At 34.0% G+C, this 15,152-nt stretch overlaps 1 protein-coding gene across 1 annotated transcript; it reads left to right on the plus strand.

The window, feature by feature from the left end:
• The first annotated feature begins 8 nt into the window (after nt 1-8).
• On the plus strand, nt 9-14,903 carry LOC128193224 (uncharacterized). The gene is made up of 4 exons (XM_052866559.1): nt 9-114; nt 2,208-2,631; nt 5,761-5,904; nt 11,888-14,903. Exons 2-4 carry the CDS (start codon nt 2,364-2,366, stop codon nt 12,094-12,096), a joined length of 621 nt encoding a protein of 206 aa, XP_052722519.1. The 5' UTR covers nt 9-114; nt 2,208-2,363; the 3' UTR covers nt 12,097-14,903.
• The last annotated feature ends 249 nt before the right edge of the window (nt 14,904-15,152 follow it).

A 15,152-nucleotide genomic window follows, 5' to 3' on the forward strand; every position in this document is an offset into this window, starting at 1 on the left:
AATTACAAAGAAATTTTAAATCATTTATACACGAGGAAGTTAAGATATATCTCCTCCATTCAAACATTAAAATTCTAAATATCACAGGAGCAGGTCTATCCGGTTGGTAATTTAGTAAGTACATGTATTCTAAATATACTTGCTATTTATACTCTAATGCATAATTACTTAAGTGAATTCTATATCTGGCCTTTTCGTCACTTAGGTTGTTCAAAGTTATGATTAAAATACTTAATGTGGCCGACTTTCCGATGTTTTCATACATGTATAGTACCGTACTTATGAGGACCAATCCTTGTTTTCTTTTAGATGTCGTTTTGTATATATAAAACCTTTGTACATCAATTAACAAATTTTATTTCGAGATTTAAGTAAACTTGGTCCGTATATATTAACACAGAACAAGCGTTTTCTGCTTATTGCATAAGCAATACATGTCCCTCCCAGCAACCCTAAATTATTAAAGGAACCTCGTTGTACGTCTATATATTAAATGGGTTTCAAGAAAAAGACAAAGATATTTAAACATTCATTTTTCATGAGAAATTATATCGAGAATATCTACAGGAATTTTCACTCATTAAGGGAGAAAGGTCTTCTTGCTGTGGAATAAAACTTACTCCTCGAACTCCACTAATGTATTGGGACTAAGAAGGAGCAAGGGGGGGGGGGTCAATTCCAGAAACACACACATAAATCAAGATAGTAGTGGTAAAACAGAATTTCAGGTGAGTATGGTCGAAGTAATGATACGTAATATGATATTGAAACAAGTTAATGTGACAAGTTTAACCTTTAACAAATATTTGTGAGTATAAAACAACGTCTCCTCAACAGCAGAAACATAAATAACAAAATGTTAAAATATATATTTTATATTTGCAACTTGTTTATTTATGTCTCTCTCAAAAGTATTCTCTATTCGATAGAGATTTTTTTTTCAATAAGGTGGAGGCAAACCAATACACGCAATGTACATTTCATTGGGAATCCTATTTTGTATTTCCTTTAATTAAACTTCTTACTCGTCTTTAGAAAAAAAATTGGCCCGACAGTTAATCTGTCTTCTCTTTCATGCTGTCAATAAAATCTTCCTGTTATTGTAAACTCTTTCAAGAAGTTTTCCGGTCTTTTTTTATGGCAGTTATCGGTATCTATGATATCATCATTCTTTGTTACCCTTTTTTTGCAACTTTTGCTCACCCCTTTCCCTCGTACAACTAGTATTTCGCATGGTGCTTATTATATTATTTTCATGTGAAACTTCTTTTAAAAAGTTTATATTAATTAACAGGGAGATAAGATATAAGATAAGATGATTTTATAATATATTATATTTTTGCAACTTTGTCTAACTCAGTTATACCTACATGTATGTACATTTTATAGTCTTGTGTGATCGTCGTTCAAACTCCCTTGACGGTGTACGAAAACAAAGATAAATTGGAATGAACTGTTTACCATTGGTAGCATAAAAAAAAGTTATGAAAATTCTTCAAAATTTAGTCAAAGTTTGAGTTATTTACAGCAATTTATCGTTTTAGTTATTTCTTCAAGAAAGACCCACACAATATTGAATGTGAATTTGTTATCTCTAAATAAATAAAGTACATGTAATTTCTTATATATGAAATATCTAAAGTTTAAATAAAGAAATAAAATTGGATAAAAATCAGTATGAAAGAGTTAACTCCCTTGACCACACAGTGGCGTCGGAAGCAAATTGAAAGAAGGGGGGGGGGGGGCTAGACTAATTTTCAGAAATCTTGACAAGCATTAAAAAAACACACTAATTCCCCAAATCAGGAAAATCCTAATCCGGGGGGGGGGGGGGTAGCATACCTTTGATTTCAACTTATCATTATTTCCATCTTTTCAAGGTAAATTTAGGAACAACTATCTTTGCTCCGCGAAAAAGTAAGGGGGGGGGGGGCTGAACCCTCTATGACGCTATGTGCCTAATGGTTAGGTCTAACTTTGCAAAAAAAAAGTGGGGGCTAAGCCCCCGCCCCCCCCCCCCGCTCCCCTCCCCTCCCTTCCCCCAGTTCCGACGCCTATATACCGCATCGGCACCAAAATTAACATTTGATCCGCCTCGTACATTTTGTACATCCCTCATTGTACCTCAATCAACTAAGTAATTTATTCAGGTGTTCAACAATTAAATATTTAGAACATAACAAATTCCTGTTGTTGTTTTTCCAAAGGTTCAATCACAGTTCTAGTTCGTCGCTTTTTCCTGTCCGACGTATTACATATTTGGCGAAATTCTACACCGGAAGTTAACCTGTGAAGAAGGTCTTGAACGGAAGTTTTGATAACACGGTATCTTTGTGAAAGGAAGGCCAGCGTTTTTCATCAAAATGGTGAATTGTTTAGTAATCACGGCGATAATATGTGTATTGGTAACAACCGTGGGAACAATAGTGTCTTTTGCAACCCCGAATTGGCTGAGTGTGAGGGTTCCAGCGGGTGTGATGAATAAAAGAGTGGACGTCTGTGATTGTTCCTCCACAGATTGTGATTGTGGGCTGTGGCTCAATTGTCGAGGGGGGCCTTCCTCGGCAGGCTCGCTCAACAACTGCCAGTGGTATTTCGCCAATGAGTTCGCCATTGAAAAAAATCTACCAGGTAACGTTCTCTTTGAAGAAATATTAACTTCATCAATTTACACCGTACTAAAGCATCATCTCATAGTAAATTCTCTTTTGAGAAATGAACAGGCATATACTACTATGCCTTTCCACTTCTCAAAAGAGAATACATCTCATAAGCTACTGTAGTTTATTTTTAAGTGAAACTTAAAGTGCAAAGTAGTGATTGAAACTCTTTCAGCTGTGGCTATACCAAATCTCTGCTCAATAGTTTCATGTACAGGGGCTCTGTTGTCGGATACTGGCGTGCGATCAGTTGTCACCAAGTACCATTTCTCGCCAGTACATTGTGATGTCATTTTTCGTATATAATTTTATGTGTTGATAAAATGACATCACAATGTACTGGTGAGAAATGGTACTTGGCAGGAACTGGTCGCACGCCAGTAGTGCTTTTATTGTTTGTTGTTTCTGAAGACAAAAATTATTAAAATTGGTAATCTTAATAATAAGGTTCTTATATGTATTTCTATGTATCACAAAAGTGAATTCAGTGTACTTACATTGAATACAGTATTTCAACATATCCAGATTGAAACAAGCTTTTAGTGGATGTTTCTATTGTGATACACAGAAATATATATAAGATTACCTATTTTAGTCATGAATTTTTGTCTTGGGGAACAAAAAATAAAGGACCGCACTATCCGACAACCGAGTGGTTACATGTTCTGACTGAAAGTAAGCACTGTAGAGATTCCTGATTTCACTCATTGTCCCCTACTCCTGTCTTTCACCACCATGTTCACGATGATGGGTCTTGCCAAACTATTTTTTCTTTATTAACAATTCGTTCTATTTCATTGTATCTATAAATAAGAAAACCTTTATCCCTTAGACCTAAACTAGCTTGATAAAAATGATTCAATACATTTTTTGTAGACATTAGTCATCATGATCCATAGATAAACCAAACTCAAACCAAGTACTTCACACTTTACTACATATGATACAGGAGATATGAAAAAGGAGTCTTGGTGAGAGATACTCTCACCAAGACTCCTTTTTCATCTCGCTTTGATGATGTAACAACAAAAAATTACACATTCCTATAAATAAAATATCCCAAGTTCCTTTATTTACATGTCATCTCACTTTATCCATTAAAATTGGTCAGTTGAAGAGATTTTATAAACAATGGGAAGATCTCACATTGTTTAATTCATTTGGATTCCGAAGTTCTAGGAACACTTTGCACAATGCATTTTGAATGAACATTATCATCTGGTTGTACATTTTTATGTCATTTATAATGTTAATGACTTGTAAACATTAATTATTTATTTTTTAGGTAATTTTAGTTATGCTGTTAAAAAATTAAACCTCACGTCCTAATAAATTAGAGGGGTGTTTGATATAAATTAATTATAATAAATCTTTTCATTCTTTTGATTTTAATTTTCATAATGACAAACTTTGTTAAGACTCTAAATATAAAATAATTAAGTTAAACATGATATGGAAACATCTTGGGACAGCAGTACAATATTTGCATGCAGATTGTTCTAATCATTTATTAATTTTTTTATTGAAAATGCAGACCTTCAAAGTATATTAAAGAGGTGACTGCATCATTCATCAAACCATGGTACTGTTATCTGTCCCCAGTGTAAAACAGCCCCCCCGCCCCCCACCCCCCCCCCCCCCCCCCCCCCAAATACCAGTGAAGTATGTTTTGGCAATTGCGAAATTATATAGATCCCCCTTCACTTTGTATTGGTTGGTTCTAGACTGTCTGATCATTGTATACTGGGCTACTGGGCTACTTGTATACAGTCATGCATGTGTGAATCCGGGGGGGGGGGGGGGGGGGGGGGGGGGGGGGATGAAAAAATTGCCCTGGTCCTGAATAACTCCCCTCCCCAACCACCCTCTGGCCCCCTTTGGGAAATTTTTAAATCCTGTCTTTTATAGAATTAGATACATGTATATAATGCTGTTTTAGGCTTTCAAATATGAAGTTTTGAATTATTCCATTACCTCTACATGTAAATGTAAGTGGTGGTTGTGTGAATTTAATATTCATATCATGTAATGACATGTATGCAGTTTTGCATTTCTTTGCATTTCTTAACTGCACGTAAAAAAATAATTTTCAAGGTAATTGAAAAAATGTAAATAAGATTATTTCATGTTTCCACAATCATGTATATAAAATACCAGTCTTCTCAAGATATTTATTACTTTAACTGTCCTAGATGGACTCTTCTTTAGGCCTGTATAAATTTAGAGCATTACTTCAATGTATTTATTCATCGGGCACTGCTAGCTTCATTTTAGAGTTACTACATGTGTCTGTTCTTATCACTGCTCATCAAGACAACTTTTTTAAAGGTCTGTTTTCAGTGTGTACATCCATTTCCAATTACAATGAAGCTCTTGCCTAAGATGAAGCAGCTGTTTTAGTGATTAATTTTTGTAGTTCAATGGCAGGGATTTCTTAGTAACCTCTATAAAAAGCAAACAACTCGATAATGACCCACATATATATCCCCTCTATTATCATACAACTCCCACCCTCAAGAAAATAAGAGGGAGGTCTGGAGTTGGAATTGTTAGATACTGAGTGAACATTTATAAACAAGCAGTTCACAGTTGACTGGAATTCCTTGAGAGAGATCCAAGCAACACTGTCCCTATTGACCCCTGCTATCTAACTCTGATGGAAAATCAGTATGTTTTTGTGTAAACCACGAAATGGTCATGGCTTTTGTTAAAGTGGGTCAATGTGATTGTAAATTTTTATAAGATTTGTACAACTTATATTAGTTTATTTCATAGTATGATGGAAACCACACACCAAGTCTCTTAACCACTGGAAAGTGAAAGCGATGTAATTAGATAAATAATGGAAAAGGATAAAGAGAGAAGGCTTTATAATTAGATAAATAATGGGAAAAAAGATAATGAAAGGCCAACAGATGGGCACTACAGGAATGTCCAAAGTTCCTTCAGGTTCCGCTAACCGAGCCTAAAAAATTTAAACTGGTTTCATGATATACATGTATATAAAAATCTTTCTGTATTGTAGTTTATTATATATGTGTAACAGACCTGGTATGTCTTTGAAGTGTTTGTAACAGTATTTTATGGTTATAATTTGTAGACTGGTTCAAGGCCGTGCAGGGCTTGATGTCGTGTGCTGTAGCCAGCTCCATGCTCTCCCTCCTGATTGGACTATTCTCTCTCTGCTGGAGCTCCAAGGGATGTAACCCATACCAAGCCACCGGAGCCTTTGCCAATCTTACATGTATGTATACAGGGGAAGATCATTTCTTTGTTATTTATAATAAAGCATCTAACAAATGTAGCATGAACATGAGAGGTAGAGAAGTCAACATCATGGCTTACTGTCTGTCTCTGTTGAGAGGCCCCTGTCGCAATTTGAAATGAGTGCCTGCTTTCCTAAATGTTAATGAGGGGGCTTTGAACAAGCATAGTATCTACATGAATAGTGAAAGAGGCAACATCTAGGCTTACCGCTGGACCATGCTGTGCAGAAACAATTTACTGCTGGTCAGAATCATGTAAAGTTAAACTGCTTGATCAAGTTTTTGTAAGATTTTATTGGAAAATTTAAGATGTTTTTATGTTGGGTAACTCGGATAAACACCTACATGAAGTGAAGGGTACATTTTCATGGTCTGCATAAACCAAATAAGCCATGCTCAAGTAACTACCTCCAACATTCGTTATTAGTCATAATTATCAAACGAATCATATTACTGTTTAATTTTTAGAATATACAGAATTTAAAATATCGGAGAAAGACAGATTATTGCTTGAAAATGTAAGAAGTACCTACCGGTACATATATAATTTTGTATATATAAAAAGATAGCCCTTGGTAGAACACCTGTTATAATCATTGCCCTTTTTATATACATAAAACCCAATCCTTGTCCTCTACTACATACAAATCGAATAGCCAGTATCATAATTACTGTTCCAGTTAGTTTCAAAGTAAGGTGGTAGATAATGAACAGATTCTTACAAATGAATTTTGGAGTAAGTGATTTGTGAAATGGGTCCAGTTTCAGATGCCCGAGCTGACAGTCTCCTGTTTTCGTGTCCTTCAGTCTGTTTTGTTTGTGTTGAGGTCTGTGGTTTACTGAGGCACTCTGTGTCAATATATCTATTGTTAAGGCATGACACATTGTTCTGTGTTTCATTTCCTTCATAAAATCATAATAACACCTAGCGCAGGTACATGTACACAGGTATTTATACAGGTAATAGTCTGCAGTGATCATTACTGTAAATTCCTAATTATACGCGAGGAATTAATATCCGCGTAAAATCGCGAGAAGCCCGTCTCGCGAATTCTAAAATCTCGCTTTTAATTTTAGGAGACATGTGAACTACATGAAACTATGATGAAATTTCGCCATTCGCGATTTTATGTTCTCGCGATTTGATGGCAAATCGTTGAATCGCGGAATTAAGTACTCGCATAAAATAAGGAATCTACAGTACTTATCTATACCACATGGAACTAATAAACATAATTATATATATAAAGAAATGATAGTATATAGTAACACAATCTGAATGAAAATGATAATTAACTTGATCAAGTCTATGGATGCTTTTCTTTATTATTTTATCCAAAGCATTGTGTGTTTGATGTCCAAGAGAATGGTTTAGGGAATTACAAAACCCAACAAAATGTATCTCACATCAAATCATCAGCATTTTTTTATATACTGATACTCAGTACCTCTTTTCATGACATGACATCATCATAGTATTATAATTAATCATCATGATTGTCAACGTGTGATATCCAATGAATATCAAAAATAATTTAATATCATAGTTTATATCCATAGATTTAACTGGATGGAGATTATATGTCATCACACACCATGAACGATCCATTATATATAACATGAACGATATCCTCCAGATATTTGGGTAATCATTTGATGAATGCGAATTTTATTGAGGTATCAGTCTTGGAGGAAAAAGCTGTGAAACAAGTATCAAAGAAGGCTAATATCATCAGCTGATATGGAAGCCACTGAGCTGAATTTTACATTTTGATAACTCAATTGCAAGTGTCAGACAGGGGTTGTATTTATACTCTCTACCAGCACAAAGCAAAATAAAAAAAAATTAGGATGTTCAAAATCAATCTGTACATTGTAGAAGGCCAGAATCTTTTTCTTTTCATTCCTACAATGATATATACTGATTGATTTTTAGCTCACCTGAGCCAAAGGCTCAAGTGAGCTTTTCTGATCACAATTTGTCCGTTGTCTGTCGTTGTCGTCGTCGTTGTCGTTGTCGTTAACTTTTCACATTTTCATCTTCTTCTCAAGAACCACTGGGCAGATTTCAACCAAATTTGGCACAAAGCACCACTAGGTGAAGGGGATTCAAGTTTGTTCAAATGAAGGGCCACGCCCTCTTTAAAGGGGAGATAATTGAGAATTATTGAAAATTTGTTGGTATTTTTCAAAAATCTTCTTCTCAAAAACTATTTGGCCTGAAAAGCTAAAACTTGTGTGGAGGCATCCTTAGGTAGTGTAGATTCAAGTTTGTTCAAATCATGGTCCCCGGGGGTAGGGTGGGGCAACAATAGGGGGATGAATTTTTTCATAGGAATATATAGAGAAAATCTTTAAAAATCTTCTTCTCAAAAACTATTGGGCCAGGAAAGCTCAATTTAAAATGGAAGCATCCACAGGTAGTGTAGATTCAAGTTCGTTCAAATCATGGTCCCTGGGGGTAGGGCGGGGCCACAATTGGGGGATAAAGTTTTACATAGGAATATATAGAGAAAATCTTTAAAAATCTTCTTCTTAAAAACAATTAGGCCAGAAAAGATCAAATTTGAGTGGAAGTATCCTTAGATAGTGTAGATTCAAGTTCGTTCAAATCATGGTCCCTGGGGGTAGGGCGGGGCCACAATTGGGGGATGAATTTTTACATAGGAATATATAGAGAAAATCTTTAAAAATCTTCTTCTTAAAAACAATTAGGCCAGAAAAGATCAAATTAAAATGGAAGCATCCTCAGGTAGTGTAGATTCAAGTTTGTTCAAATCATAGTCCCTGGGGGTAGGGCGGGGCCACAATGGTGGTTTGAATTTTTACATATACATGTATAGAGAAAATCTTTAAAAATATTCTGGGAAAGTTTTTCGGTCCAAAACTCAGTACTTAGTGTGAAAGCACAGGTTATGCAGATATAAGTTTGATGAAACCATGATACCCTAAAGAAAAGTGGGGCAACCAAATGGGGGGGGGGGGGGTATATAGGAAAAGAGAAAAATCATCTTACAGGTACAACAACAAAAGGGGCTTGGTATTTACCAAAAGAAAGAGGTGGATAAAAATTGGCAGATTTTCAATTTTTTTTTAGCAAGATCTACTCTACTTAGTTGTCAAGATATTTTGATACTGTAATGCTAATTTGATCAGAATTAAGGCAAATGTTGCTCAACTGAGCGATGTGGCCCCTGGGCCTCTTGTTTTTGGATAAATTTACTTTTTAAAGTATGTATTAGTAAGATTTTTTTTTAGAATTCTTGGGTCTTTGACAGCTGAGTTATATATTTTATTCTTCTTCAAAAGATTAAGAAATCATCTATCCATTCCTATCTAAAGTTAGGGAAGATTTTGTAGATGATCAAAATGATATGTTATCTATAAAATTTTGTTGCTCAATCTTTGGCTGGCAGGTTGAAAATTGGCAGTCGGAGGCGAATCAAATGGTTTTATTCAAAAATGCTGTAACTGGTAATTCAAAACTAATGTCAGAATCTTTCAGTTGCCTTTACACCCAGCTATTTCCATCATCTGGTCTGTTTTGAAAATTCTCTGTGCTCTGTTTTGTGTTCTTTGTTTTTGAAGCACATGCAAGCATACATCTCTATCATAAGTTCACAATAGATTTTCAAAGAAACTAGAGGTCAAGACTCTTCCAGATTTTGCAGAATTGGGTACAAAAACGGTTTTTAACCTGTTGAAGACTTTAAATTTATTGATTGAAAAGAGCATTTAAAATGAAAATTTATACAACTTTATATTCACTGATTGAAAAAGAGCATTTAAAATGAAAATGTATACAACAGTACTTCAGTATTTACATGTATATTTTTAATACCGATGGAATTTGAAGGAAATTTAGAGTACTGTATATGATAGATATATTTCGAATCATGGAACCCATTCAGTGGACTGTACATCCCCCCAAAAGTTAATTCATTCTCCACAGTGTGGATTTACTCCTTTAGTCAGAATGTGGTTGAAATCTGATGGCAAATTTAATCAAAGTACCGAAGAACTGACGGGAGTTGATTTTATCGATGGTTATTTATTTTAAAATCAATGATATGTTATTTTGCATGACAAGTACAGGTAGTTTCTACGGTAATCTGTATTTGAATTACGCACATTTTTATAATATGAATTTTCGGACTTTTTCTACACAAGAATGTTGATAAAACCCCATATGAATCATGTTAAGTAATATTTAAAGATATAATAAATTCAACCAAACTACCGGGTATGTATCAGTAATAGAAATATTTCTGGAAAATTTATGGGTCCACGCAATATTGAACTCTCGTCTCGTTCAACCAAACGCTCGGCTATCGCCGTTAATCTCCGACAAGTAAGAGAGACTCTCTGCTTGTCAGAGATTTACGGAGACAGCCGAGCGCCGAGTTGAACGAGACTATATTGAACTCTGGCATAAGAATACAGTCATACAACTACAAAAAATTTCTTAATTGTTTGTACCATTTAAAATCTGACTATTTTCAAGGTATTTATAAATATGTTTCCTTGAAAAACGATGCTTTAGCATACATTATTTCGGATTTATTAATTATTTTCAAGAACTAATTTTTGTCAGCGGCAATGATTTATGCTTTGGTCCAAACACTGTTTCACTTTTGGTTTGTCAGAGTAACTGCATAGGAGAGTTGATTAAAATCAACTCCCAAAAATGCTCCTCTATCCCAACATACATGAACTAATAGATTATAAACAAAGTCTAACTATTGTTGCATTACTTGCTGAAATGGAAACTTGTTAAGGCCTGTCTGTCAGTGTTGTGTGAACACAGTCACTCTACACATGTACATTTTGAGAGGATGACATTTTTATTGCTTAAGGAAGATGTATACAATACACCTGACATTCCTCGCAACTCTTACATATATTTCTAAAGCTCTAGAACAATCAGCTCTGTAACTTTTGAGAGAAAATGTTGACCAGAAATTTAACATGATTTTTAGAACAAAATGAATAATATTTAATATGTACAATACGTATGAAGTTTCCAAAAAGTTACTAGCAATAGAGTGGGATATTCTTGAATAATTGTTTTTTTGTTGCCATTATTGATTGATGGATGTGCAACATTATAATGCACAGTTATGATATTTATATTAATAATAATTTGCTATTACATATAATAGGCTAGTGTTTTTATTAAATGATTGGTAAAAAAATATTACTTTGACTCATACAAAGTAAGTGCCGGTATCTGTAATGAGATTTTCAACCTTTGACAATTGGATCTTCAACCTATGAACAATTTTCTTGATGATGTACATGAACCCAGACAGAGACCGTTGATTCCTCACATGAACTGAATTAGCACCTCTCTCTGTAGAATTTCCAGCCAAACTCTGACTAGGGCCACAAACTATAAAAATGCTTGCAATGTTCAAATGTTGTAATGTTTAATTGATGACAGGTAACACGTAAAATCTCCTTGTCATTTAACGGCCCCGCCTGAGGGGCACCAGAAGGGATTTATTCTTTGATTTACCTGCGGTATAATTATGCATGACCTGAAAAAGAAGAAATTCAGGAGCTTATCTGTAGCTCTTACAGACAAATTATTTCTACTACATTGAGGAAACATAGCTTGTAAATGTAATATCACCAGCACAGTTTTCCTGAACATGTACTTAGTATAGCCTCTTTAATTTATAGTTTTAAAGTTTATAAAGACCCTAGAGGCTAAGAGGTGTTTACACTTTTATTGCACAAATATTATTTGATTAAAAATAATTCAGAGGATGTGATATCATGATTTTCTCCTTCAAATAATACCCTACATTACCAGACTCGAATGTTGTTCCATTTGCCTTTTAGACTTTGTGCATATATAGTACATGTATGAAAAGAATGAGAGGAGCCCTCACAGTTATATTGACCATTTCTTCAGCTCTCATCTAACATACCCTGTAACTTTTTTTTCCTCCACAGTTCTACTGCTGGCCGTGGCGATTTCGTTGTTTGGAGCCAAGGCTTACCTGGAGAACAAGGCGGAAGTTTTGACGGACAAGAGCCGGGATACGGACCATATCCTGCTGTTTGGGTGGAGCTTCTGGGTGGCAGTCGGATCTACGGCTCTCTCCCTGATTGCCAGTATACTCTACTTCTGTGTGGGAAGGAACGAGGAGGAGTACAACTAAAGACACTGTATGCAGTTAATGGGAAGGGGATTAACTAAATACACTATGTGCAGTTAATGGGAGGGGGATAAACTAAAGACACAGGGTGCAGTTAATGGGAAGGGGATTAAGGGGAAGAATATTCAAACCATTAATTCAAATGCACTAGCACTTGATTTGACCCTAATTGACCATGATTCAGAAATTTCAATATTTTTTACTTACCTTTGATACTTTTAATGATGATCATTAAACAGGGGCCTTATATTTTCTATGTGTGCAATAAACGTTATTCTGGTTCTCTTTACGTGGACTCCCCATTGTTGTTGTAACTGATGGAAATACTGTACACAGAGCCCACCAGTATATGTACTGTAAGTCTCGTGTTTATCTGACAGTCCTTTGAAGCTTATGCTACACCCATGGAAGTCATTTTATCTTTAAGTAGCAAAAGAATCAAAGGAATGTTGGATCGGCTCCATCAGCGACAGTCTTGCATACATTTTCTAGGTACAGAAAATCTACACATCATATCAAATTTCAAACAGCGAGTCAAACAAGTAGTTTACTTGATTTAACCATGTATTATTTAAGATTTTTTTTTTGGTAAATATATATATTCTTGTTATAAATGATGCATATATGTACAGTAATATTTTCCTGTTTGATATGGAATAAGCATATTCATAAACAATTTTACAGGTATTTTTTATATGTAAACTTTTGAAATACTTTGTGGCATCATTTTATTAATCAGATTCTCAACTACTGTATTTTTTACCGACAAGATCTTTTTTGAATATACATGGAATTGTGTACGAAAAAGAGGACATATCAATAAAGTGCCTTGATGTTGTGAAACATACATGCTTTAGATGTTGGAGGCATGAATTTCCACAGGTTGTTTGATTTTTTACATTAGAAACTTTTAAGATTGTATTAAACTGTTTCTTTGAACAAAGCAAAGTTGTGACTCACGAATTTTGGTGAGAGAAAAAAACAACTTGTACGATATGTTAATTGCATTAATTAGGTACACTTATTTGTATATTGCCTGTGTGAAAGTTGGCGTGTTTAATTTGATAAATTCAGTAAAGGATATTAGACTGCATATAGTGAAACTGTCTAACGTGCCAAAGTTATGTACGGGAAAACTTACATGATCTAAACAAATGTCAAGGGCAGATAACTCTTGTTATTCTGAGGTTATTCAGATATTGAGTTTCATGTATAAAACTTTTTAGATACTCAGATTTACAAAAAAAAAATTGAAACTATACTAAAGTTCCAGTGAACTGTTGTATATTACATGTATAGTGTATATAAATATTTATTCAACTTGTGTAGATTCATTAAACATAACATTATCTAGTCACAAATTCACTGTTGTAGCTTTAATAGAAGGTAATAAATGTCTGATAGTGTTGGACATGTTATGGACATATTATGGCTCTTTATTCATCTTTATTTATTGTTTGAATCGCTTTGATAAGTTATGAATACAATAAGGTAAAAATTTCAACAGATATTTTTTTTAATAATTTGAAAGATCTATACCTATTTATATCTGAAGAGTAGAATTTGTTAAATTCTGTCAAATTTCTCCAATTGCCATAAATGTGTGCCATGCAATATATTCATGCAAATGTTTTAGGATTTTTAAAAGATAGCAAGATGTTAGTTTTCCCAGTATTTGTAAAACAATGTTAAACAAACAGTGAGCACTAGATCTGTGGTATATGTGTGTGGTTGAGTGTGATTTTAATGTGGTGCTGTCGTGGTGAATGATAATTCTGTGGTGCTTTATTATGTTTAAGAGAGCCACAATGGAAACAATATTTGACAAAGCCATTCATATCTTGTACATTCAGTAATCATTAACGACCCCTAATGTTTTGATAAATTACTCGATACACCGACAGGAAATATTGGTACAGTACCTAAAACTTAACACTGCTTTGTCTTCCTGATCAAAGCAGATCAATTTTGGTTTTGATAAATACTTAGTTTTATGATTATCCTACATATACTGACATGAGTTTTTAACAAACCAAACTATATAACTACATGTACTGCATTGAACTAGTGTATACATATGTGTATTTCATTGATGTACTTTCGACATTTTAATCATCATATAAATCACTAACTGTGATTGGGGCACAATGTCACAACATTTTTAATGCTCACACTGAGAGCTCAAGTCATTAGCATATTTGATCATTTGAAAAGTGTTAGGCTGATGTCTAGTGTTTTTGTTTTGAAAATTTCTATCCTTTGGATTTTTTTACATCAAAAGAGTTCCATTTTTTTACCAGTACAGTATATGTTTTGGATCAAAATCTTAATGTTTAGACTTTCTTTTTGTCAGAGATTCATTATGTAAACTTTTTTGAACAAAATTTAAATGTACCGATATCTTTTTTCTTGAAACATCATAATTCAAAGTTACTGAATGATTGTTGAATTTTTTTTAGTACAGATTTTCTTAGCATCTGCTGACCTATTGAGATTCTGCTCAGGACATTGTTGTGTGTGCTTATACATTGTAGATTGTTCTATTCATTTGTAATGCCATTATATATAGCATGTCACCACCCTGTCTAAGTGATAACTGTTGAGCATTTCTGTATTTATTTTGAAGCCCGTTTTTTTAGCCTTTTTGTCAGATTTTGTTACTTGTTAATGTATGACTATATTTGTATGTTTTACTATAGATTTTACACACGTCGATACTATATGTACGTGTTTATGACTCATCGTCGCCTATCATATGCACTGGTTATGGTAGATTTTATAGTTTAGAATAAAAGTGTCAATGTATTAAACTTTGTTATTTATTGCTTTTTCAACATACAGACATACAATCTTGTGATTTAAATAATTACGTGTAATGACTTATAAAGGTTGTAACCTTGACCTCATCAATATGGAGCATACATGTTTAAGAAATATTGCCCAGAATCTACATGGACAGGTATTATGAAATATATTTAAATTTTCTTAGTAAAAAAAACTAAGCATGATAAGTTTAATTTATACTTTTCTACTATTTGAAAAATTTGAAATCATACTTC

The sequence above is a fragment of the Crassostrea angulata genome, chromosome 7, assembly GCF_025612915.1.
Source record: "Crassostrea angulata isolate pt1a10 chromosome 7, ASM2561291v2, whole genome shotgun sequence".
Lineage (NCBI taxonomy): Eukaryota > Metazoa > Mollusca > Bivalvia > Ostreida > Ostreidae > Magallana > Magallana angulata.

What these genes read in the sequence shown, in the direction of transcription:
- LOC128193224 (XM_052866559.1), top strand. Translation starts at nt 2,364, where the DNA reads ATGGTGAATTGTTTAGTAATCACGGCGATAATATGTGTATTGGTAACA. An exon ending in CATTGAAAAAAATCTACCAG is followed by an intron (nt 2,632 to 5,760) that starts GTAACGTTCTCT and finishes TATAATTTGTAG; the next exon opens with ACTGGTTCAAGGCCGTGCAG. An exon ending in AGCCTTTGCCAATCTTACAT is followed by an intron (nt 5,905 to 11,887) that starts GTATGTATACAG and finishes TTTCCTCCACAG; the next exon opens with TTCTACTGCTGGCCGTGGCG.